At 42.0% G+C, this 24202-nt stretch overlaps 1 protein-coding gene across 5 annotated transcripts in view; it reads left to right on the forward strand.

The window, feature by feature from the left end:
* The window catches only part of SEC14L1 (SEC14 like lipid binding 1), a 51339-nt gene that overhangs the window by 18652 nt on the left and 8485 nt on the right, over positions 1–24202 (forward strand). For all 5 annotated transcript variants that reach the window (XM_012756266.3, XM_075994792.1, XM_012756269.3 and 2 more), the window contains exons 3-12: positions 12689–12838; positions 12958–13089; positions 14321–14449; positions 15212–15458; positions 16695–16804; positions 18267–18456; positions 20735–20823; positions 22298–22368; positions 23257–23428; positions 23772–23906. In XM_012756266.3, coding sequence (XP_012611720.1) covers positions 12689–12838; positions 12958–13089; positions 14321–14449; positions 15212–15458; positions 16695–16804; positions 18267–18456; positions 20735–20823; positions 22298–22368; positions 23257–23428; positions 23772–23906 — 1425 coding nt within the window. The remainder of the gene's footprint in view (positions 1–12688; positions 12839–12957; positions 13090–14320; positions 14450–15211; positions 15459–16694; positions 16805–18266; positions 18457–20734; positions 20824–22297; positions 22369–23256; positions 23429–23771; positions 23907–24202) is intronic.

The following is a 24202-nucleotide window of genomic DNA, read 5'->3' on the forward strand; positions in this document are numbered from 1 at the left end:
CTGTTTCCGTGCTGGGTGGTAAAACTTTACCCCTGGGCTCCATCTTTGAAGTCTCACAGGCTTTCTGCTTTCCTGAATGGGAGGCTTTTGCTTATAGGTGGTACCACTGGGGCTCCAATCCAGACCATTGACATGGAAGCCTAGGCTTTAATTTGCTCTGCCTTATGCCTCCCCGACTGCGACATGCTGGAGGGGTGGAGGGAAAGGACGCTTGACAGCTGAGCCACATATCTGATAACTGGGTGGGTAGAGGCGAGGGGGGCAGGAGAGTGGATGGAATGTTGCTAGGAAAGCTGGGCTTAAAGTTTTCAGTTTGAGGCCATAAAGTGCGGGGCAGTATCTAATCTTTGGTAGATAACTGTGCAGGATTGCCCAGAGGAGGCTTTTGTCCTGAGGACAGTAGATGACTCTCCCAGGACTATGGGAACAACAGTCTAATGTTTACATTTATTCAGGCCACAGTGGAGCTGAGCTATTTGTTTCCCGAAGTGAGTTCTTTTCTCTTCCGAGTAGCTTGTGTTCCTTCATTCTGTGGAAAACGTTAATACCATTAAGCCTGATTCTGGGCTACCTGTATCTGAAAACCTTTCCAGAAAACATCTTGTGATTCAGTACCCTCTTCCCTGTTTGTCTTATGGAAGTTCGCTTCCCAACTTGAGTCATGTTTATCTTCAGGGCCATATTTTTAATGAATTAGATGACTAACTAAATCCATGTATTTCCTGTATTTGTATTATAAAGGGAATATTTTACTCCCTGTGCCTAAATTGAAATAAGTCAATTTTTCTATCTTTATTTTCCTTTGATCTTTTCTTATAGAAGGAATTTACTTATACCTAGATCCTTTGTTTTAGTTGGCTAATTATAAACTTTTATTTTTTTTGAGACAGAGTCTAACTCTGTTCCCTGGACTAGAGTGCCATGGTGACAGCCTAGCTCACAGCAACCTCAAACTCCTGGCTCAAGCAATCCTCCTGCCTCAGCCTCCCAAGTAGCTGGGACTACAGGCATGCACCACCATGCCCAGCTAAGTTTTTCTATATATATTTTTAAGTTGTCCATATAATTTCTTTCTGTTTTTTTGGTAGAGATGGTCTCGCTTTTGCTCAGGCTGGTCTCAAACTCCTGATCTCAAACAATTCACCCGCCTCTGCCTCCCAGAGTACTGGGGTTACAGGCGTGAGCCACCGTGCCTGGCCTCAAATGGTTGCTAAGTTATTAGGGCACAAATGCTTTTAAAGTTGTTTGGACCTAATAACTTAATAAATGGTGTGTGTATATATATGTGTGTGTGTGTGTGTGTGTGTGTGTGTATATATATATATATATATATATTTTGCATTGAGGCACCATGAAAAAGTTACTGAGACACCAGAGATGCCCTGAACCCTCTGACTGGGAGCACCATGTGACAGTGCTGAAGGACAAATGTACCCAGATAAGCCAGTCAGGAATGTCTTAAATGGTTATCTTCAGTATGGTAAACAAAGCATGGAGCTCCCAGGCTAATGTTTCAGATATCAGTCTTAGGATCTTTCAGGAATATTACAGTGGAACAATAATGGGCCTTATTTTTCTAATGTAAATTAAAATGCAGAAGATGCAATTAAGCATACTAGATTATACTTTGAATTTTATTTGAAAGCTCGGCGACTCTATGTCTACCTATTAAAAAGTGTTAGCAGAAGTTTCCAGGTGGTCTTGCTTGAAAGTTCTTAAAGAGGAATATATTACAAGTACTTTAAGATAAAATATTCAAGAAGACCTTGTTAAACCAAGGGTTTAGCTGTACAGTTAGTTGCATACATGTTAGTTTCAGCAAGAGAAGGAAGAGTGTTTGTGTTTAACCAGGAACAGTCTGAAACTGTCCTCCTGTTAATACATTATGTCTAAAGCAATATCTGAATGGTAGGTAGTGTTGCTTTAGCCAAATGTAAACATGCTAATATTTTAGTAAAGTAGATGATTATTTTTCTTTTGAGCAAAATTCTTTGTGTTCATGCTTGTTTTGTGCTTTTAGCAGTGGTTCAAAACTTAGAAGCCATGGTACTCTGCTGAGTATTGTGAAATATGGATATATATTTAGTTTTCTCATATGAACCAGGAGCAGTTTTGATAGGACACATGACCGCCATGTGTGCAGTATAAAATCACAACCACAAGCTCACTGTCGTTGGGGGTAGGAGTTGAGGGTACAGAGCTGTCAAATTACGCTTGCTGGTGCTATCTTAGTTCTGTGCTGTTTGCTTGCCTGCTCCTTTGTCCCCATGCCTTTGTCTTTTGTTCACTGATTTTGAGGGACTGTCATGTCTAGCACTTGTTTACAGCACCAGAAGAGTTAAGAAAATTCATGTAAAATTTATGGCAGAAAATCTTAAATGGAGAGATCTGTATTTAGAACCAATTTCTTTTGCTCTTTTTTTGTTTGTTTTTATGGTCTCTCTTTTCACTGCAACCTCAAACTCCTGGGCTCAAGCGATCCTCCTCAGCCTCCTAGGCTCAATCCACCAGACCTGGCTAATGTTTCTGTTTTTTGTAGAGATGGGGTCTTTCTCTTGCTGGTCTTGAACTCTTAATCTCAAGGGATCCTCCTGTCTTCACTTCCCAGAGTGCTAGGATTACAGACAGGCATGAGCCACTGTGCCCGGCCCAATTTCTTTTGCCCTTTAGGAGGGGATCATTGTGAGAAATTTTGATTCAGAGCATTTCAATCCCACTTGCTGATCAGATCTGCAAGAACACTGCCTTTCAGAATAGAGTCAAGCACAGCTTGGGAATTACTAACTTGAATTATCTTAAGAGGTCAGGAAAAGCTGTACTACCCTGTGGGGTTTTTTTGGGTTTTTTTTTTTGGACATTATTTTTAAAATACAACATAGATAAGTCAGATTAGTGACCTCTGTGGAATTAAAACGTTTTACATGTGACGTCTTTTAATTTTACAGGTAATTTATCCCATGTTCTTCAGAATTGTATCACTGTTGCCTGCTAATAAAGTCATGGGAAGGTCTGTTAAAGGGAAGGTAGGACAGATAGAATTCAGTGCAGGCTGGGGGTAGAATACCCAGGTAGTCACTGGGGGTAAGGACCTTTCCTTGATGCAGGCTCACCACCCCTTCTGGTATAAATACCTCTAGTTAGTGTTCTGTTTCCTAAGAGAAAATACATGGATTTTAGAAGACATCTTCCAGTTTCCTTATCCTGTCCTCTAACAAAAATATGTCATGTTTAGAACTCTTGGAACAAAAGAGTGGGTACATGAATGAAAGAAACTATGGTATGTGTATGCAAAATTTCTCACACTTCTTACTAGTGTTTTGCCCATTTCCTTTCTGTTGTGCAGTGTAATGTATATTGAAATGGGTCCTTTATCAAAAGTAAATATGGCTGATTTATACCATTGTGTGGTAAACTGTGAGAGTGGGTGTTGGGAGAGAGGGATGGTAAAAGGAATGTATTCCTGGTCGAAAATGTCTAAAATACTTGGAATTGCAAACATTTTGGTGGGTGGTATATGAGCAACACGTTTACCATCTGTCCTTTCAGCTATAATTAATGCCTCCACAATATTCATCATGATCATACTTTAATGAGAAGGCCCAAGAAGAGAAACCCATGTATCATGATGATGCCCTTTCCTTAGATTTTATATAGCATCATAAGTTGAAGTTATAACTTTTCCAGACTAAATGTTGCTTTTGGAAAAAGTGTGTCATCAGGACCATGGAATTTGTGGTTTTCTAAGACGAAGGTTATAATTTAAACTTAAGATGTGTTTGATCTTATAGGAAATGGCTTGGGGTATGTCACATTTTTACATATTCCCTTTTTGTTTGAGTATAGTCATTGTATTTTCTTGTTTGACCTTATCACCAGATTTCCATTGTGCTGTTATAACTTGATACATTTGTCTCACTAAAGACTGGTAATTGAGGAGGATGACTTTGGTTTAGATACAGCACTTAGCTAATAAAATTGTGCGAGCGGAGCCATTTTAGAGTTGTTAGTTTGACAAAAGTGGTCTTAGAGTAGCTTGAAAGTAGCTACTGTGGGCTATCAGTGAGTATCTGGATGGATGAATGAGGTATGCCACAATTATCTGGATTGTACGTTTCCTTTAAAAGGGCTTACATTTTTATGAATTTTGGTTTTTATAAATACTTATGAACACATGTAGTCACAAATAGTATGCAATTTGAAACTTCAGTTTACTGTGGGCTAGACAGAAGTAGTTTCTCTCCATAGCCTTCTGATGAGGAGACAAGAGCCCACAGAAGACTGAGCTGTGATAAAATGCAGTCTTTCCTGGGCACTTGTCACTCATGATCTAGAATTAGCTTGAACATTTATTTGCTTTTGCATTTCAGCAGTAGGCCACGGCGCTGAAAGCTATTCGTGAGAGGACCACTTGTGCTTGAACTGGCTTCGAAGCACACCGTCTTGCAAACAGATCTGAAAGAGTTTATCCCTCAGTGCTTTGCTGCCTTTTGGTTTGCTGGCGTTCCTACCACCAGGAATGTTCCTTTCTCCCCGGCTTAGTTCTCCACAGCTTCAGGGCTCTCTGCCGATGGACTTCCCCAATAAACCCTTTTTTAACCATTCCAACCTGAAGTGGTTCTCCACTGAGTATATTAGGCAGTTTTATTGTCAGTGCAGCTCGTTCACTGTCAGTCGCCTCGCCCGCAGCCCTCTTCTCTGTTGTACAGTGTTAAGGTTTTTTGTCTGCCCTCCCCACACAAGCCATGCCCGTCTTTCACTCTCCTATCTCCAGAATCCCTAGCGTGGGGTCTGCATACGGTAGGCTGTGTCTACAGCTGTTATTTTCATAGTTGGTGCATTGTAGAATTAGGCCTCCAAGGGACTTTGGTGAGTTTGCCACATTTTCTTGATGTGGTGAATATTTGTTTCTTTGAGCACTGGTAGCTTCTAAGAGAGACTCAAGCTGTAGTGTTTTCACTTCTGATTCTTTCCAGGGTAAAACCAGATCTGTTTATAAATGAGTTTGATAGTCATGTCTAGTGCCATAGATATCCCAGTTGTATGGAAAACAGCTGGCTTGGATTGTTGGCTACATCATCTATCAACATAGTTCAATTTAATAAAAGTAGATTCTTTAAATGGAAATTCTTTTAAATGGATTTTCCTGGCAGAATGCAGCATTCAGCTCATTAATTCTCAAGTTGAAAGTTCTTCACTAAAATATGATTTTCTTTAGCACAGTACGAGCTTTTAATATGTCAAAATTGCATTCAGAAGTTGGTTAAAAACTGAAAGTACTGTTGCCAAGCTTCTAAATTGCAGGCTCAGAAATCCCTTTTGAAAGAGAATAGTGGGTGTTGGAAGGCAGGGGAGAGCAAGGTGTCCAGAAGGCAGCTTTTCCTCTTAGGGCATGCTGGGAAGGCCCTGGTGGTGTTTTTATTAGGGAAACAATTGCTATGTTAAAATGAGTGATAAAATGATTACAATAGTTATTTCTTTTATAAAAGTAATTTTTCCTTTAAAAAGGAGACATCAAAAATCATTTCTCCCTTTCTGAAGAAACTATTTCTGGAAGAGTTCATTTTGTGTTCAACCTTTCTTGATTTTTGTATTTGGTAAATGTTGGATGTGAATAGGAAATGGCTAGATAATACTGCAGATAGTTTGCAAAAAAAAAAAAAAGACATTTGGAAATTACTGCTGCTTTTTGGCACGGTGATTTGAACCCGGTGAGAGTTGAAAAAGGGCTTCTTCCAAGGTTCTCTTAGTGCAGAGATCTGCACTTAGAAAGCCTGCTGGTGCGCGGGCTGTTTGGCCCAAAGAGGATTTTGAAAATAGGGAACTTCCCATGCAACTCCATATTGCTGTCTTCTGTGGAAAAGCTTGAGCTCCCGGGGCTGCCACTCCTCAGAGCCCTAGGAAGCTGGAGCTGGGTGGCGAGGCCCCCGTGAGGAGACCGGTCCCCTGCCTTATACTGCACACTGGGTCTGCCACCACGTTGGCTAGAGCTTTGGGCAAACCTAAGGTTACATTTTCATGTGTAAGATGTGGCAATATTTAGTTACTTGCAAAAGACTATAAAAACTGTAGGTTGGTTTCTTGATTTGTACCAGTCTGTGTAGGCTCTGGTTTTGTGTAATAAAAGCACTTTCTATTTTACATGTGGGCTTTACTCCCTAAAGCTGTGTTTTTCCTATTAATGTTTTTCTGAAGTTTTTAATTTGAGAAATTTCCATTTTTTAAAAAGTTGATAGAAAAGTACAGTGAACACCTGCATACATTTCACCCAGATAAATGAACAGATTTGCTTTATGACTTTCACTCACACACTCACGTGCGTGCACACGCCCATTTATTTTGTAGCAACATTTGAAAATAAGTTGCTAGCATCATGACACTTTACCCCTAAATGCTAAAGCATGTACTGCCCAAGAATAGATGTTCCCCTACATAGCTGTGATCATTACCACCCCCAAGGAATTTAATACTGGTAGAGTAACATTATTTAATATGTAATGCATGCTCATATTTTCTCAGTTGTTCCTCAGATGTTCTGTACAGCTATTTTTATTCAAATCCAAAAGCTAATGCAGCATTGCATTTGGTAGTCCTTTTTAGATGCCTTTATACTAAACAGTTCTCTGCTTTTTGTTTATCTTTCAGGATAGTGACTTTTTTCCTAAGAGTTCAGCTAATTGTAGTGTAGAATGTTCCATAATTTGGATTTGTCTGATGACTTCCTTGTGATTAGCTTCAGGTTAACAATTTTTGTTATGAGGACTACAGAGGACTACAAGGTCATGTATACATTCATTGCGTCACGTCAGATTGTTAGATTGTCCCGTTATTGTTCCTAAGTTCATTTTGTGACGGTGGTGCCTACTAGATCTTTCCATTATAAAGGCACCTTTGCCCATTTGTGACTAGTAATCTGCAGGATGGTTACTTGAGGCTGACTACCTCCTCTGACCACCTTTCAGTAGCGTCCATGGGTGATCCTTGCCTGAGTCAATTATTGTACACTGGTGGTTGCAAAATGGTGATTTTCTAATTTTGTCATACCTTCTGTGATTATTAGATGGATAACATTTTCTATAAGATTTCCTCCCCATTCCCTTTTTTTTTTTAGTATTGCTATATGGTTTGTAATGCTTTGCCACCTTTTTTCTTTCTGGGACTCAAATTATTTCAGATGCGATGAGAAGAATCCCTTCAGGCTGGTTTCGTGTGTCCTCTGATCATGCTCCATCAGTCATTGAGTGTGCCCTCGCTTTCTGGAAAGAAACGTTTCTGACTCGTGTGCTGTTTTCTTGCTCTAGATTTGTAGTCAGCCATTTCTCAGGAAGCACTGATTGCTTTCAGTAGGCAGTGGAGTTTAGAGAGCCAGATCTGGGTGCCATGTGTGCTCTCTTCGATCTGAGGTGTCATTGTTTCTAGGCCCTTGCAAGGGGTAGAGCTAGGGCACAGATTGGTGTTTTTAATAAAATCAGAATACTTCTATTTTTCAGGGGCTGTTTACACACTTTGTAGGAACTTTTTAGGTTGTAGTTAATGCTGGGAAACTAGGGTACCGGTATCTGTAATCAGTCCCAGAGATGGACGTTATATCACCTTTTTGTAGTCTTCCTTTTCCATAACTCTCCAGAAAGTTAGAGTTTTATATGTTAACAGTGTTCAGAATTCATTGACCACACATATTTCTGAAAACCAGGCCAAGGTAAGTAAGCACAGAAACAAAAGGCTGGATTCATTCATTTATTTAGTAAGCTTTGATTCCATAATTCAAAAACTGTTTGTTGAGCAATGGCTTTGTTTTAGGTACTGAGGCTCTTATTCTCCTGGGAATGGGAAGAGAAGTAGGTAGGATTTGGTTTCTGCCCTGTGGTGGGTGATCCATTTAGCCACAGAGGGAGGGAGTAGAGGACATGCTTACTGACCACTTTTCACACTGACAGAGCTGTGGAGGGAGGTACTGATTCTCTGTGTTAGCCGCTCCTTGGCCTGAATACCTTAAATGCCATCTGGTTGGGCATACCAAGGTAAAAGTGAATGTCTCTGCAAATATGAGTCTATGTGGATGGATAGTTTTATAGGGAATGGAAAGTTTTTAGTGTGGTTTAGATTCAAGGCTGGGCTGTGTGGGCAGTGCCTTATGCTGCCCACTCTATTTCAAGAACTTAAAGTATGTTGTGGATATTTTGAAAATGGTCTAATTCAGGTACTTAAATAGGAGAGACCTAGCTTAGGTTGTTACTTGGTAAGACTTACTCTACTTTTACCTAACTTAAAAAGAATTGTTTTGTTCGAAGTCCTTATATCTCAATGTCTTAGTACATCATAGTTCTGGAATGTACAAAACCAGTTTTTTGTGTTTTTTTTTTTTAACATAGTATAATTTAAAAGCAAGTTTAGAGGTTTTCAGTGTTGGTATAGAACAGATGATGGTCAGCAGTTCTTTTTTCTAGAATCGTTCCTGTGTTCAGTACTTAATAGTAACAAATTCCTAGGGCCTCATATGAGACTGCCTGTGGTGTGTTCTGAGCAGCATCTGAAGTGTTGTTTATTATAAAACGCATTAAGAGACAGAGACTGTGTGATTTCAAGATTCTGGAGGTAATGGGATTCAGAATGTAATTGAGTGGAGGAAGAGAGTAGATAAATATAAAAAATGTATTTTTAACTTTCAAAGTAAGGACATTTAAAAAGCAAATATAATTGGTCACCACACATGGGTTTTGCTTCCTTTCCAGACCCTCCAGTAGATGACTCTCATATTAATTTTCTGAAAATGTGACTCTAGTCACATGTGAGTGTTCCCTCCTTCCCTGTCCCCTGAAGAGGAGGAGAGCAGGGCCGTCTGTGCCAGGTGACACATTGTCAGTGCTCAGCAGGGACTTACTGGATGAGGAAGCGCCTCATCACAGTGTCACTGCAGCGATCCCTCCCCTCCTGCCACCTGCCTCCCCTTCGGGTTGTGGGTCCCTGCTCCCACCTGAGGTTTCCTTGCAGCCCCACTCCTGAGTTCTCTTTCCTGGAAACGCTCTCCCCTTCACTGACTATAAACAGACCGTTGCACACTCTGAAACCCAGTGTAAATGCTCCTCTGGCAAAGCCTTTCCCCGCGCTGTCTCTCCACACGCAGTGTTTACGCTTTCTCCTTGTTTCTTAATAGCACTTGCTTATTCTTGAGACACTCTCATGGATTTCATCAACTCCCTTTCCTGAATTGTTGACTTCATCTTCCCCTCCCTCCCTTCTGTACTGCCTAGCATGGCGTAGCATACCTTTTTCAGATTGATGTAACTTTATAATGTTATGGAGAGAAGTGAGATACAAGAAAACTGAGGCTGACTTTGAATGGAGTTGTAGTGAAAACCCCAGGTAGAGGAATCCCGTGATACTCTGGTGCCTTCTGGGAGCTTCATGGCAACTTTTGTGATCCAGGTATTATATGAAGACAGGCAGGTCTGTTCAAGGTAAACAGCAGGAAATTTCTCCACAGAAGGCCGTGTTTCTTAGTATGATGATACTCTGAAACTGCTTGCATCCTGTTAGAGGTAAAATCAAAGCAGCATGGGCCATTTTCCTTAGTCTTTTTAATACCATAGATTTCTTTCTTAAGTCTGTTTTTGGTTGTGGTTAAGATAGAAAGTCACAGGACTCTCCCTCATCCCATTTTTAGTTCAGGTTGAGCATCCCAATCTGAAGTCTGAAATGCTCCGACATCGTGATACAGTCACGATGTAAAATGTTCCCCAAATTTCCCTCTTGTTGCCTTTTTACAGCCACATCTACTTCCCTCCTGCCCACACCCCTTCCTTAACCCTAGCAACTACTAATTTGTTCTCAATTTCTGTAGTTTTGCTCCTTCAAGAATGTTACGTATACAACTGGCAGAGCTCTTTTGTAAAATAAATAAATAAAAATTTACATAAGTGGAATCATACAGTATATAATTGTTTAGGCTTTTTTGCTCAGCATGATTCTCCAGAGATTCATCCAAGTTGTTGCATATATCAGTAGTTCATTCCTTGATGTTGTGTGTGGAAATAAAAAAAAAAAAAGAATAGGTTTGGTGGCTCATGCCTGTAACCCCAGTACTTTGGGAGGCCAAGGTGGGAGGATCGCTTGAGGCCAGGAATTTGAGGCTGCAGTGAGCTGTGGTTGCACCACAACGCTCCAGCCTGGGCAAAAGTGCAAGACCTTGAGTGCAAGAGCAAGACCTTGTCTCTCAAAAAAAAGTTCATTGTTTTTTGGGTTTTTTTTTTTTTGCTGAGTAGTATTCCATGGTATGAATGTTGCACAGTGTGTAGTCATTTAATTTACTCATTGAAGGACATTTCTGAGTTGTTTCCAGTTTATAGCTATTATGAGTAAAGCTGCTGTGAATGTTTTTGTACAGGTTTTTATGAGAACATAAGTATTCTTTCTCTGGGATAAATGCCCAGGAGTGCAGTTGCTGGGCTATATGGTAGTTGCAGGTTCAGGTTTTAAGAAACTACCTACCTCTTTTCCAGGGCTGTTGTACCATTTTACATTCTTATCAGCTATGTCTGTGTGATTCTGTTTCTCCATGTCCTTGCTAGCATTTGGTGTTGTCCCTATTTTTTATATTAGCCATTCTGATAATTATACAGTGATATCCCTTTGTGATTTTAATTTACATTCCCTAATAGGTCATTTCTCTAATGCAGTGGGCCCCAACCATTTTGGCACAAGGGACGAGGTTCATGGAAGACAATGTTTCCACAGGGGTGGCAGGTGGGGGTGATGCCAGCGGTGGGAGTGATGGGGAGCGGGGTGGGAGCACAGCCCCTTAATTGCAGGTGAAGCTTCCCTCCCTGGCCGCCTGACCGCCACTCATGCCCTGCTGTGTGGCTGGCTACTAAGTTTCATTATATCATTATAGATGATTCCCCCCCCCAGATGTGGGGTGTGGGGGTTTGGCGGGGTGGCGGCTCAGGTGGTGCTGCTCGGCCCAGGGGGTTGGGTTGGGGACCGCAGCTCTAATGAACATCTTCACGTGTTTACTTGCCATCTCTATGTCCTCTTTGGTGAAATGTCTGTTCCTGTCGTTTGCCATTTTCTAATTGAATAACTGTTGAGTTTTCTTTGTTTTTTAATTGTGGTAAGAACACATAAAATTTACCATCTTAACCATTTTTAAGTTCAGTAGTGTGTCGGAAGACAAAATTACAACAAATTTAAAGATCTTAATTGGCTTTTATTTGTGATTCTAGAATCAGGCAACACCTCATTCCCTAGAATAGAATTTGTATGCCAGTGAGCCGCTGACAAAGCCGCTGGCTTTGTAGGCAGAAAAGGCTGATGAAATCAGGAACAGAGAACAAAAAGCAGATTGGTTGTTTCAAAGTTAGTTTCCTTGTAAAGGTTAGAGCAAACGAATGATCATGCCGGCTAAAACTGGCCTGTTTGGGGGTTTGGCTGTTCTCTCTCTCTCCCTCTTGATTTCTTGGAAGTTCTGATAAACAACTTAATTTTGGCTTGGTGGTAGGGAAGTTCAGCAAGAGTGACTCCATTTTTATTTGGTCTGTTGGGCCTAGTGCAGGAGCTCAATCCAAAGCAGTGGCCTCCTAGACATTTTATTTAACAATTGTTAACTATATTTCCACTGATGTACAACTAACTGTTGAGTTTTGAGGGTTTTTTTTCCCCCATTTTGGTAGAGACAAAGTCTCGCTATGTTGCTCAGGCTGGTGTCGAACTCCATCCTCCCTCAGCCTCCCATAGTGTTGGGATTATAGGTATGAGCCACTGTGCCCAGCCAGGAGTTTTTTTATGTGTTCTAGGTACTGGTCCTTTGTCAGATAGACATGTGGCTTGTGAATATGTTTTCTCAGTTTGTAGCTTGTTGGTTTTTTTTTTTTTTTTTTTATCTTCTTAATAGGGTTCTGTAGCAGAACAAAAGTTTTACATTTTAATGAAGTTCATTTTATCTATTTCCCTTTTCTAGATTATGATTTTTTCTAGCCCTAGATCCCCAAAATTTTCTATTTTTTTCTGTTAATAAAAGTTTAATTTTTAAGTTCATGACCCATTTTGAGTTTTTGTATAAGATGTGAGGTTTAGGTCAAGGTGTATTTTTGTTTGTTTGGTTTTTGCCTGTGGCTGTGCAGTTGCTTGAATAACATGTTTAAAAGGCTGTCCTTCCTTGAATTGCTTTGTGACTTTGTCAAAAATCGGTTGGGTATACTTTTTTGGGTCCACATCTGGATACCATATTCTGTCCCATCAGTTTCTATCTGTCCCTCTACCACATGGTCTTGGTCACTGTATTTGTATAGTAAGCCTTGAGGCCAGTTTGAGTGATTCTTCCCAATTTATTCATCTTTTTAAAAATTATTTTGCTATTCTAATCCCTTTGCCTTTCTATATAAATTTTAAAATAATCTTGTCTATAGCTAGAGAAGAATCTTGCTAGAATTTTGATGAGAATTATGTTAAACCTGTGTATGCATGTGGGGGAATCAACAGCTTCACTAGGTTGAGTCTTCCAATCCATGAGCATAAAATGTTTTTTTTCTTTTTTAATGAAAGCGTCAGATGTAAAGACACAGAGAGTTCTGATGGCCCCTGTTGTCCTTTATTGAGAAGTGCTTTTGTTGCAGGGAGAATATCAACAGACCATGATTGCATCTTTGTTCAATCTTTTTTTTTTTTTTTGTATTTTCTTTTTTTAAATGCATAGGCCTACGAAAGGAGGTTCCCTACATGTCCTTTGATTCCAATGTTCGTGGACAGTGACACTGTGAATGAATTCAAGAGTGAAGATGGGGCTATTCATGTCATTGAAAGGCGCTGCAAACTGGATATAGATGCACCCAGACTGTTGAAGAAGGTAACTAAAAAGGACATCTTAGATGGCAGTCTCCCAAAAGACAAAATGAAGTTATGCTTACAGCTCCTCTTGAAGTTGGGTGTTATTCATCAACCCTTTTTCTCTTTATGTCTTTAAAGATTGCCGGAGTTGATTATGTTTATTTTGTCCAGAAAAACTCACTGAATTCTCGGGAACGTACTTTGCACATTGAGGCCCATAATGAAACGTTTTCCAATCGGGTCATCATTAACGAGCATTGCTGCTATACCGTGAGTAATCTCCGTCGTTCGGCAGAAGATGGCAAGATTGTGCTCACAAGGATTGTTTGATCAAGGTTTTAAACAGTGCATCTCTTTGTGTTAGAGGGCTGTTCTTCATCAGATGTTGTTACTCATTTCTGACTAGTGAGATCGGAGGGTAGCAGACGTGGTCTCCTGCAGAATGGGTTATGTGGTTGTGGCAGTTAAGGCAGCCAAGTGATGCTTTGCTTTGTTTTCAGCTGTTACTTTCACGAACCACCACTTTTCTGGTCGCCTATACTACTTTAGAAATATATATTGAAGGACCAAGATATTGTGTACCTTTAGATTAGAGCTGGGAGCGTTTATTTGTCTTAGCATCTTCATTGCTTACCACCCTGGTTCAAGAATTTCTTTTACCAGATTGTTAGAATGATACCTGCCGGGTCTCTGTGCTTCTGCCCTTGCCCTCTTGCACAGTATCCTCAACACTGAATCCAAAGTGATCCATTTACAGTATGTCGGATCACATCGCTTCTCTGGGCCCCAAACCCTGTAATGTCTCCACAGTTCACTCAGAGGAAAAGCCCAGAGTCCTTCCAGTGGCTCACACGGCTCTGCGTTCTCTCCTGCTTGTATCTCTCCTGTCCCTCCTTTGGTGTGCGCAGTCCTGCCGGCCTTCCTGCTGTTCCCTGGCCATGAGGCAGGCCTCCCCCAGGGCTTGGCTCTAAGAGGCGAGGCGATGGCAGGACTGCTCTGCCCAGATCTCTGCTTGACCCCCTCCTTCGCCTCCACCTCCATGAAGCCATCCCTAACTTGCCCTGTTTAATTCTGCAGCCTGCCGGCCCACCCCAGTCCTTGTAACCCTGTTCCAGCTTTTCTTTATTCCATAGCACTTACTTTCCAACAGCCATGTAGTTTCTTACCTGTAATGCTTATGGTTCATCCTCTGTCCCCCATCAGAGAGGAAGGGTTTTTTTGTTCACAGTGGAGGACGCATAGCATGAGTAGTTGAATACATGAAGGAACCAAGAATGAAAATGAAGCTCTCCTTTTATGGTCATTTTTAGAATATTTGGGAAAAATTATTTGGATATTTTCATGATTTTGAATCTGGCTGTATATTTTGTTTCTGCTGTTTTCATGGTAGTGATATTTTTCGTAAAATGAGTGTTTCTTCTGGTTCCCAATTAACTGAGGAGCTGACAAACAGTGATGCAGTGTCAGTGTAGTTAGTGGGAATCTTTCTCTCTATCTGTAGGTTCACCCTGAAAATGAAGATTGGACCTGTTTTGAACAGTCTGCGAGTTTAGATATTAAATCTTTCTTTGGTTTTGAAAGTACTGTGGAAAAAATTGCAATGAAACAGTATACCAGCAACATTAAAAAAGTGAGTTGATCTTGGGACTCTCTCTGAAATGATGGGTGGGCAGTCTTCTTGGAAGGCTGGGGAGGGGTCAGCGATTGGTTAAAGAGGAGATGCTTTGACCCTGCCTGTGCCTTAGTTTCAGGTATAAGGGGTCTAGATTGCTAATGCTGAAGGAGGGAGGAGGCGCATGTAGCTGCTGGCCACAGCACTCTGCTTGGAGTTGCCGGGAAAGATGGAAGCTAGGGTACAGCAGCAGCAGCTAGCTTACGGCACCCCCAGGTCCCACCCAGGGTTTGCTGGTGAGGACTACTCTTGCACTGATACAATTCTTACCAGGCAGGCTCGCAGGGGTCCCCAGCCCTCAGATGGTTAGTTTCATTTTGCAGGGATGACCTTCCCTTCCCGTTTGTGTGCTGCTGCTCACCGGTTATTATGGAATCATGGTTTTGAAATATATCCTATGGGATTTTGAAGGCTTGTTTTATTTTTAGGGTACTGTATTAGAAAAAATTGGGCCTGAGACATAAAGCATATATTGAGCACAAGTACAGTAAATCAGTGTTTTAAAATAAAAAGTTCCACATCTTTAGATATTATTTCCTAAACTTTTGGAGAAGAGGAAGTAAAATAGTTAAGAAAAACAAAAATGCAAAGGTGTTTGGCTTTTGTTCCTCTATTTATTTTTATAACAATTTAGTTTTATTAGTGTTTTAAAAACTTGCGAGGGTTGAATAATTTTAATATTGAATATATATTTACCTTAAAATGGGTTTTGTTTTAAAGGGAAAAGAAATCATTGAATACTACCTTCGTCAGTTGGAAGAAGAAGGCATAACCTTCGTGCCCCGTTGGACTCCACCTTCCATCACACCCTCTGCAAAACCATTATCATCATCTTCATCATGCAAGAAACAAGCAGCGGTCGCGGCCATCGTCATCCCAGATGCTGCCCTTAAGGAAGGGCTGAGTGGCGGCGAGGCCCTCGGCAGCCCTGGCGGGGCCCCTGAGCCTGTGGTGGGGACTCCTGACGGTAGGTCCAGAAGGTTCTGAGAGCAGGACTAGGGATGGACGCGGCTTCTGCTCCTTCTGCTCACGCCGCCTGCTCTGGTTCCTTGGGACGGTAGATAGCACGTGAAGAAAAGACCCAGCTTTTGTTTCTGGCCCTTGTCCTCTAGCTTATATAACATACTCTTTTTATTTTTTCTTAGATTTTTTAAATAGGCAGGAAGTGATATCAAGTTACTCTTTTATTGAGACCGGAAAATTATTTCTTTTCATTTATGTTAGGTGAAGGTACCTTCAAGTGAATTGTGAGGCAACAGTCCTCTCAGCACAATGATAACATCATCTAACACTTTGTATGCTTACTGTGTGCCAGGTACTGTTCTGTTCACTCAGGTAATGACGGGTCCTTTTAGGTAGAAATGCTTATTATCCTCATTGTATATACGGGTTAACTGAGGCACAGGGAACTTGAGTAACTAGCCTAGAGTCACTACTAGTAGGCAGTGGCCTGGCTGGGTTGAGCCCAGGTGGGCTGGCTCCAGGGTCTGTGTTTAGCGCCTGTGCTGCCCGTCACATTTGTTAAACACATACACGTGCATACAACCCTTTTATTTTTAGCTATAGGGTAATGCCCCTTGTACAGAGTTCAGAAAACATAGAAAAAACACAAGAAAATTCTGCCACTCAGAAGTTTTGTTAAGATACTGGTGTTTCTATTTCTATACATTCTTCTCTGCAGCCAAACTATGCCATTTGTTAGCTTTCAACAGGTGGCGGGTGTGGGCAGATGGTTCAGAATACATTTTATTTTTCCCCTTGTGAATTTTTTGTTATACTTATTTTGCTATCTCATTCTTCCAGTTTGTTACCTTATCATGAAAAAGATTTCTTTTATTCTTGAACATAATAGCTCTATTCAAAATAGATTTATATCCAGTTTTATATATGTATATCCTGTAGGGCCTCTCTGTATAACTTGGAATTAAACAGTCATTAAATATCTGTTATAGCCATTGTTCTATTATGTATAGTATTGAGACTTGGCGAATCAGGAAGTTTACCTGTGGTTTAGTCAGTGATTTGACCTTAAAGACTAACACTGAAGTTCTCTAGGGTGTCTGGTTTAAATCTGCCATCTCTGCAGTCTCCTTCACCTCTGAGACTCTAGGAACACACGTTAACCTCACTGAGCGGAGGACTTGAGAAGCCTGAAGTGTAGTGTCCTTTGTTGTGAATGATGTCATGCCACTTATGTTTCCAGACAAACTAGATGCAGACTACATCAAGAGATACCTGGGCGACTTGACCCCACTGCAGGAAAGCTGCCTTATTAGGCTTCGCCAGTGGCTCCAGGAGACCCACAAGGGCAAGGTGAGCGTCGGCACCAGCATGTGGGGGTGGTGGCCCCATGAAGTCATGGACTCTCGTCCCACCCATAGTTGCTGAGAGCAAATATTCCCAATTGCCATACCCAGAAATATTCCTTCCAAACTGAAAGTCACTGAATTTCTATCTTGTGTGTGGCATCTTGGTCCTTGGTGGCAAGTTATAATACACACCCTTCCAAATATAATTAGCTGTTTTTTTCTAGACTTAACAGAGAATGGTCTAGATTAATGTCAAGTTATAAAGCAATAGTGTGTCCCAAATATTCATACATTTAAATTTTTAGAGGTTTAAAAGGAGTTCAGGGATTAGAAATGTTTGAGCTTGAATTTTGAGATTTTTGGTGAAATTTTAGCCTCATGAGGAATTAAATTTATATAAGTCTTACGTCGTAAGCAGAGGCTCATTAGTGTGTGTAGCAAGTTACTGACGTTATTTAGTGAAGGGAAGCTAGGCATTGCGTGTAGCCAGCCTAATCTCTAATTTTGTCAATCCTGATTACTAAAGACCAAATAACTGTGTACTGTTCAATACCTGTGATAGAGAAGATAATCACAATAATGATAGCTACCATTTGTTATATATCATGTATTAGACCCTGTTTTAAGCTTTCTATTAAATCCTCCCAACAGCTGTATGAGGTGGTACTGCTTTCATCATCTCTGTTTTACATATGAGGAAACTGAGGCAGAGAGAAGTAACTTGCCCAAGATCTCACAGCAAGTGGTGGGTCAGGATTTGAACCCAGGCCTTTTAGTTCCAGAACCTGCATTCATAACCACCTCCATACAACTGGTCCTTTCTGAGTGAAGATGATGCCAAATGAGTAGGTCACATGGTTTTAGCTGCTTTCCCAGGAGTGGGGTGGTGAGTGGGCTCTGCACCCACTCTCTTGGTCTGCCAGTGGACCAGCTATCTGCATGCATAGGCAGGTAGCTATGGAGGAAGGTACCTGGTCCACACGAGACTCTGAATACAGTCTTGGTCTTGTTCTTTACTCAGGGAGGCTGACCCATCAGTTGACAGTAATCGAATCTACAGAAGGTTCTTGTAAGTTAGGAGCACCCCCACATTACCAAAACCAGCGTGCTTTTGTATTCTCATTTTTTATTTAAGTGTGATATATACACAGAAAAGTGCACAAATCATAGTTCTTAGATTCATGATAGTTCATGTAATTGAAATGTTTGCTTAAAGAAATTATGTATGCCTTCGCTCTACTGTGCTGAAACTAAAATGGAATACTATAAAGATTATTCAAACTAATAATGTTGGTTTTCTAAAGTGTTAAGGAAGATTTTTTGGTAACAGCTACTTTTGAATAGCATAATAAAGCAGCTTACTGTTGATAAGAAGTGGGAGTTTTAGAGTCTTATTCTCCTAGCAACTTGGTGTTTTTCCTTAGCAACTTTTAACATTACTTAGAAACATCTTTTTCTCTTAATAGATTCCAAAAGACGAGCATATTCTTCGGTTCTTACGTGCTCGGGATTTTAACATTGACAAAGCCAGAGAGATCATGTGTCAGTCCTTAACCTGGCGGAAGCAGCACCAGGTAGACTACATTCTGGACACCTGGAACCCTCCCCAGGTCCTTCAGGATTACTACGCGGGAGGCTGGCATCATCACGACAAAGGTGTGTATGAACATGCAGCTGTGTTTCAGTCATGTCTGTCTGGCTGTGTCATTAAAGACACCCTTAGAGACGTCCTTCCATAAGTTACGTGGAGCCCACATGGATGAATTGTCCCTCCTCACTCTCAGAATTTGGAAACTTTCCCCAGCTTGAACACATTGACTATAAATTTCATCATGACCACGCTGCCATTCCACCCTGGGCAGCCAAGGATGGGCCTGTGACTGCTGCCCTTCATGGACTTGAATCACACTGGGAAATGACTTCACTTCCCTAGTTCAGTGGAGTTAGTTTTGACCTATTAAAAACACTGAAGTGTCTGTGGCAGAGTTTTTTCAGTGGCGTAGTGCTAATAAAGGAACTTTTAAGTGACTTAAACCCCTACAGTAGCTGTAAAAATGTTTAGGCAGATATTTAATATTCTATATCAAAACAGTGAAGAATTCAGTGCTGCTTTCGGGAGTAAGTAAAGCATAGATGAAGGACAGTGATACACCTAAAATGAAGATAGCTTAAATGTGGCCTGGTGCGGTGGCTCATGCCTGTAATCCTAGCACTCTGGGAGGCTGAGGCGGGTGGATCACTCAAGGTCAGGAGTTCGAAACCAGCCTGAGCAAGAGCGAGACCCCATCTCTACTATAATAGAAAGAAATTAATTGGCCAACTAATATATATAGAAAAAATCAGCCAGACATGGTGGCGCATGCCTGTAGTCCCAGCTATGTGGGATGCTGAGGCAGTAGGATTGCTTGAGCTCAGGATTTTGAGGTTGCTGTGAGCTAGGCTGATGCCACAGCACTCACTCTAGCCTGGGCAACAAAGCGAGACTCTGTCTCAAAAAAAAAAAAGATAGATTAAATGAGAAACTTAATAAAAAGAAAACTATTTTTAAAATGAGAAATTGAAAGCGCAGTTCATCCAAATTGCTTTTCATATCACGCCTTGCAGGAAGGACCTGCACTGTCAAAGATACGGTGTCTGTGTCCTGGTACAGAGCGTGGTAGCTGGACAGGGTGGCATCACGGCACTGCAGGGCAGTGAGGGGTGTGAGGGGTCACCACGGACCTGGCCCCTTCTGCCTCTGTGCAAGCCCTTTTAAAACTGAGGGGCTCCGATGTGTCTGTATTTCTGACTTAATCTTTTGTGTTTCTCCAGATTAATTGTAGCTTTATTAAATTTTTACTGACAGCATATAATATTTATATTTACTCTGTGACCCAACCCTTAAAGGGTTAAAACGTTTGATAGTAAGACACTGACAAATGTGTCTTATTAAATGTTTTATAAATTTGCCTGTCAACAAGGTCTTGGGGCACAAAGAACATAATGCTTTAAGTAGGATGGTTGTAGAGCCACATTCTCCTCGGATATGAAGTTCACAGGGTGATATATACAAGGTGAATGTTATAGCACCTCCCAGCCCCCGTGTCAAGGTGACACTCTGGATCCTACATTAATGACAGAAGACAAGTCTTAGCTCCTTTTCAGGACTACGATCCATCTGTGTTCTTTCTGCTACTCCCCTTTGACACTAAGTGGTAGCAGGCTAGGTAGTGCTGACTCTAGGGATATGCTCTGGCCTGCAAGATCTTTTTCCCCTCTATGTAGCTGGTCCTTGATGACAAGGCCTTGCATAAAGAGTTAGGTTCCTCTCAGGCTCCATCCATTAAACCTCCAGGCTATAAAGAATTAGAACCAACATGTGCTGGTTGGTATGGATTTAAGGATTTCTAGGATGTTTTCATTTATCTTGGTCCTTAGAGTGGGAATTGAAGGAGGCTGGCATTTTAAAAATCTTGACGCTAACTTTTCAGTAACTTATGAAATAAATTATTTTTCTAAGAAGAGAAATGTTAAAAGTGCTCTGTATTCATAGGAAAAGTGTGCATGGATGCTCTGGTGTCCCCCGCTGTTGAAAATCAGGGGTCTTGCCCAGCCCTGGTTGTTTAAGCAAGGGGACTGCGCCCAGCCTGTGGACAGTGCGGGAGGTTCCTGCCAAGCCCAGGCAGGGGCCCCAGCTCCACTCCCTTCTCCAAAGCATGGCCGTCTCCAGGACCCTGCTCAGCTGCCATGCCAGTTGCCTCTTACTCTTTCTTTTTGTGGGAAATGTTGGGCACACCACCACACACAAAAATCAGTCGCTGCTTCTATGAGTAGGAAAGAACCTCAGGCTCCTCTGGAATATAGGAGAACACATTTCCTTAAGGTTCTTAGAGTTGTTTCTTCAGTTTCACGTCAGGGGTGATGCTAATAATACCCTCCCTTCCCCTCCCTGCAGATGGGCGGCCGCTGTACGTGCTCAGGCTGGGGCAGATGGACACCAAGGGCCTGGTGCGAGCCCTCGGGGAGGAAGCCCTGCTGAGATACGTAAGTGCGCGGCTGCGCGGACACAGGCTCCGCTTGCCGTCACCTCCTTTCTCTGCCAGCAGGATTGGTTTATTACGATGGATTTATTTACATGTTTATTTACATGTAGCAAACATGTATTGCTTTTATAGTTAGAAAGGAAGTATTAATATATTTTAAAATTTCAACAAAGGACACAAATGTTATAGAAATGTTTTCCACCGTGGAAGCATCAGTGAAACAGCGTGCCTCCTCCCGATGCCTGCTGCAGAGCTGACTGCGAGCCGTCTTTTTCCCTTCACTCCCACGTCACATCGGTCCCCACCTTCCACCCCCATGCTCCTGAGGTGTCACTCACGTCAGATCTCTTTTTTTTGTTTGAGACAGAGTCTCATTCTGTTGCCTGGGCTGACGCCACGGGCCTACCTCACAGCAACCTCAAACTCCTGGGCTAAAGCCATCCTCCTGCCTCAGCTTCCCAAGTAGCTGGAACTACAGGCATGCGCCACCATGCCTGGCTAATTTTTTTTTTTTCTGTATATTTTTAGTTGTCCAGCTAATTTCTTTCTGTTTTTTAGTGGAGATGGGGTCTTGCTCTTGCTCAGGCTGGTCTCAAACTCCTGAGCTCAAACGATCCTCCTGCCTCGGCCTCCCAGAGTGCTGGGATTATAGGCGTGAGCCACCACGCCCGGCCACGTCACATCTCTTAATCGTGTTCTTTCCACTGGCGCGTCCTTAATGCAGGCTTTTAGCGTCTTGCGTCTGGACCATCTCAGAGGCCTGCTGACCTGTCCTCCCCCGACTCAGGCCACCTCTTCCTCTGCCGCAGCTGGCGTGTTTCCCCTCCCAAGAGAGAATAAACAAAAACCTAAAGACACAGCTATAATCTCATATTCTAAAATACCTGCTGGTGGCGTTTCGTTGTATATTCTGTTAGGTCCCCTTCCCCACCACGTGTGCGTGTGCGTGCATACGTGCATATCCATCATGCACACACGCACGTGGAGGTGTGGGCAGACTGCTTCCATAGGGGAAGGTTTTGTTAGTGTAAATCGAAGGGCTCTCTTAAGCCAAGCTTTAAGTCTGTCTGAGACTGCCTTTTCTCTTGGCTGGTACGTGTGGTACCAGAATGTTCCCACGCTTCACAGACACTTACCTCCTACTCCCCCGAGTGCACTTGTTCTGAAGACAGGTCCCCAGATGGAGTCCTCCCCTGCTCATCTGGTGACTCCTCTGAACTCTTACTTCACTTCCGATAGCTGCTACCTTTGCCGTAGATGTTAGTGTTTATTCACTTTTTGAGAGTCAAATATTCTTTTTTTTTGGTGATATGTTTAGTGCGTATGGACATATGAGAACATTTAAATAGATGACTTTTTTGGTTTACACGCTTACCTATAATGCAATGTATTAATGTCACTCTCTTTCGTAGCTTGATGCAATAGTTTCGCCCTCCTTAGACTGATGGTGAATCTTTGTGGCCCTTTATGCACAGGTTCTCTCCATAAATGAAGAAGGGCTAAGACGGTGTGAGGAAAATACGAAAGTCTTCGGTCGCCCTATCAGGTAGGTGTGGAGTTCTGTTTTTCCTTTCAGCTTATTGAGAATATGAATTAAATATTTCTAGTTGATTTTCAAAACCAAAATCTAATAGTTTACTGTTTTCCAAGGTGTTCTAAAAGGTTGAAAATAGATAAACATGTAATACGGTCAGTATGGGGCAGTTGCTGGGGTTTGGTATTTTTTGTGCCCCCAGGCGTTGCTGTCATGTCAGTCTGGTGGGGTGTGGCCTGCCTGTTTGGCTTGTGTGGCCCTCAGGAGCCCAGGCTGCAGGCTGTTTGCTTGTTAGTTTTTGCCTCCCCTCTACCCAAAGTTATTCTGTATTATTGAACCATGCTTCTAGTTACTGTACACTGTCTTGAAAGTGTGCAGTGATTCAGAGGCTGACATTGAGAAGGTGTACATAGGTGGTTCACTGGAGTGTGAGTTCCATGAGGGCAGAGGTTTCGAGGGTTTTTTCCTCACTGCTATATTCTCAGCTCCTGAGACAGTGCTCGACTCAGTAAATATTTGTTGAAGAATAGCTCAATGCGGTTCAAACATTGCATGTTAAAATGCCAGATGTGTGTCCTGTTGACAGCAGGTCAGGGGAGTGGCTTGGCCTGTCTAGGACGGCACATTGTGGCCTTGCTGCATCACTGAGCGTGTCTGAGAGAGATTTTTATTCATTGTCAATCAGCCGCTGATTGCTTTGATATTTCAAGTATTGGTCCTACCGTACTGATTCTAGTGTTTTACTCAAGTAGATATAAATAGAGTTCCTATCACTATACTTTTTACAAAACTGATATATATTTGGAAATGGCTATCAATGACAAAAAAAATATATATATAGGACACAGTTTGCTAAATATGCCATCTATTGAATAAAACACTTCTCTGGGCAACCTGCAGTTCGTGGACCTGCCTGGTGGACCTGGAGGGGCTGAACATGCGCCACCTGTGGAGGCCGGGAGTGAAGGCGCTGCTGCGCATCATCGAGGTGGTGGAGGCCAACTACCCCGAGACGCTGGGCCGCCTGCTCATCCTCCGGGCGCCCAGGGTGTTCCCTGTGCTCTGGACGCTGGTGGGTGTGGGGCCGGATTTGTGGTAACTGTTAGCATCGCTAGCCATTCAGAAAGCAGATGTGCACGCATTCACGTGCAGGTGTCTGTGACCTTATATCTTAACCGGTGAGGAAAAAACAAGCATGAGAAGAGAAAATATTTCAGATTTTTAAGGAGAGGAACAAAAGCAAGATTTTTCTGAGTGTCCCAATGCCGTGCGAATAAACCTTACAGAAAAGTTTATCAAACTAGAAGTCCCCGCCCCGCCGCCATCCTACTCATAGTATCACATTGTAATTTTAATCTTTGAGAATCAGACAGCAAAGCAAACATGACTATATAGTCTTTTCTCCACACGTCTAGGTTAGTCCATTCATTGATGACAACACCAGAAGGAAATTCCTCATTTATGCAGGAAATGACTACCAGGGTCCTGGAGGCCTGCTGGATTACATCGATAAAGAGATTATTCCAGATTTCCTGAGTGGAGAGTGCATGGTACGTATCAAGCGTGGAGCTGCACTTTTGGCTACTTATAGGATAGGAGATGTGGGTGTCGGTTTGCACAAATAATTGTGAGAACTTTTAGTTTGGATTTTGTTTTGTTTTCCTTGGCTGTCATCTCTCTGATCCAGGGTTAAACCAAAGAGAACCATTTAGATAAGTGTTGATAATGCACGTTTCTTCATTATTAAATACAAATGAGAATTTGTTTTAGAATCTGATATAATTGCAGTTTGCTTTATTTGCATAGCTTTGTGTGTGAGTCAGATCTTTTACCTGTTTTAGAGGAG

Source organism: Microcebus murinus, chromosome 18, assembly GCF_040939455.1.
Source record: "Microcebus murinus isolate Inina chromosome 18, M.murinus_Inina_mat1.0, whole genome shotgun sequence".
Classification (NCBI taxonomy): domain Eukaryota; kingdom Metazoa; phylum Chordata; class Mammalia; order Primates; family Cheirogaleidae; genus Microcebus; species Microcebus murinus.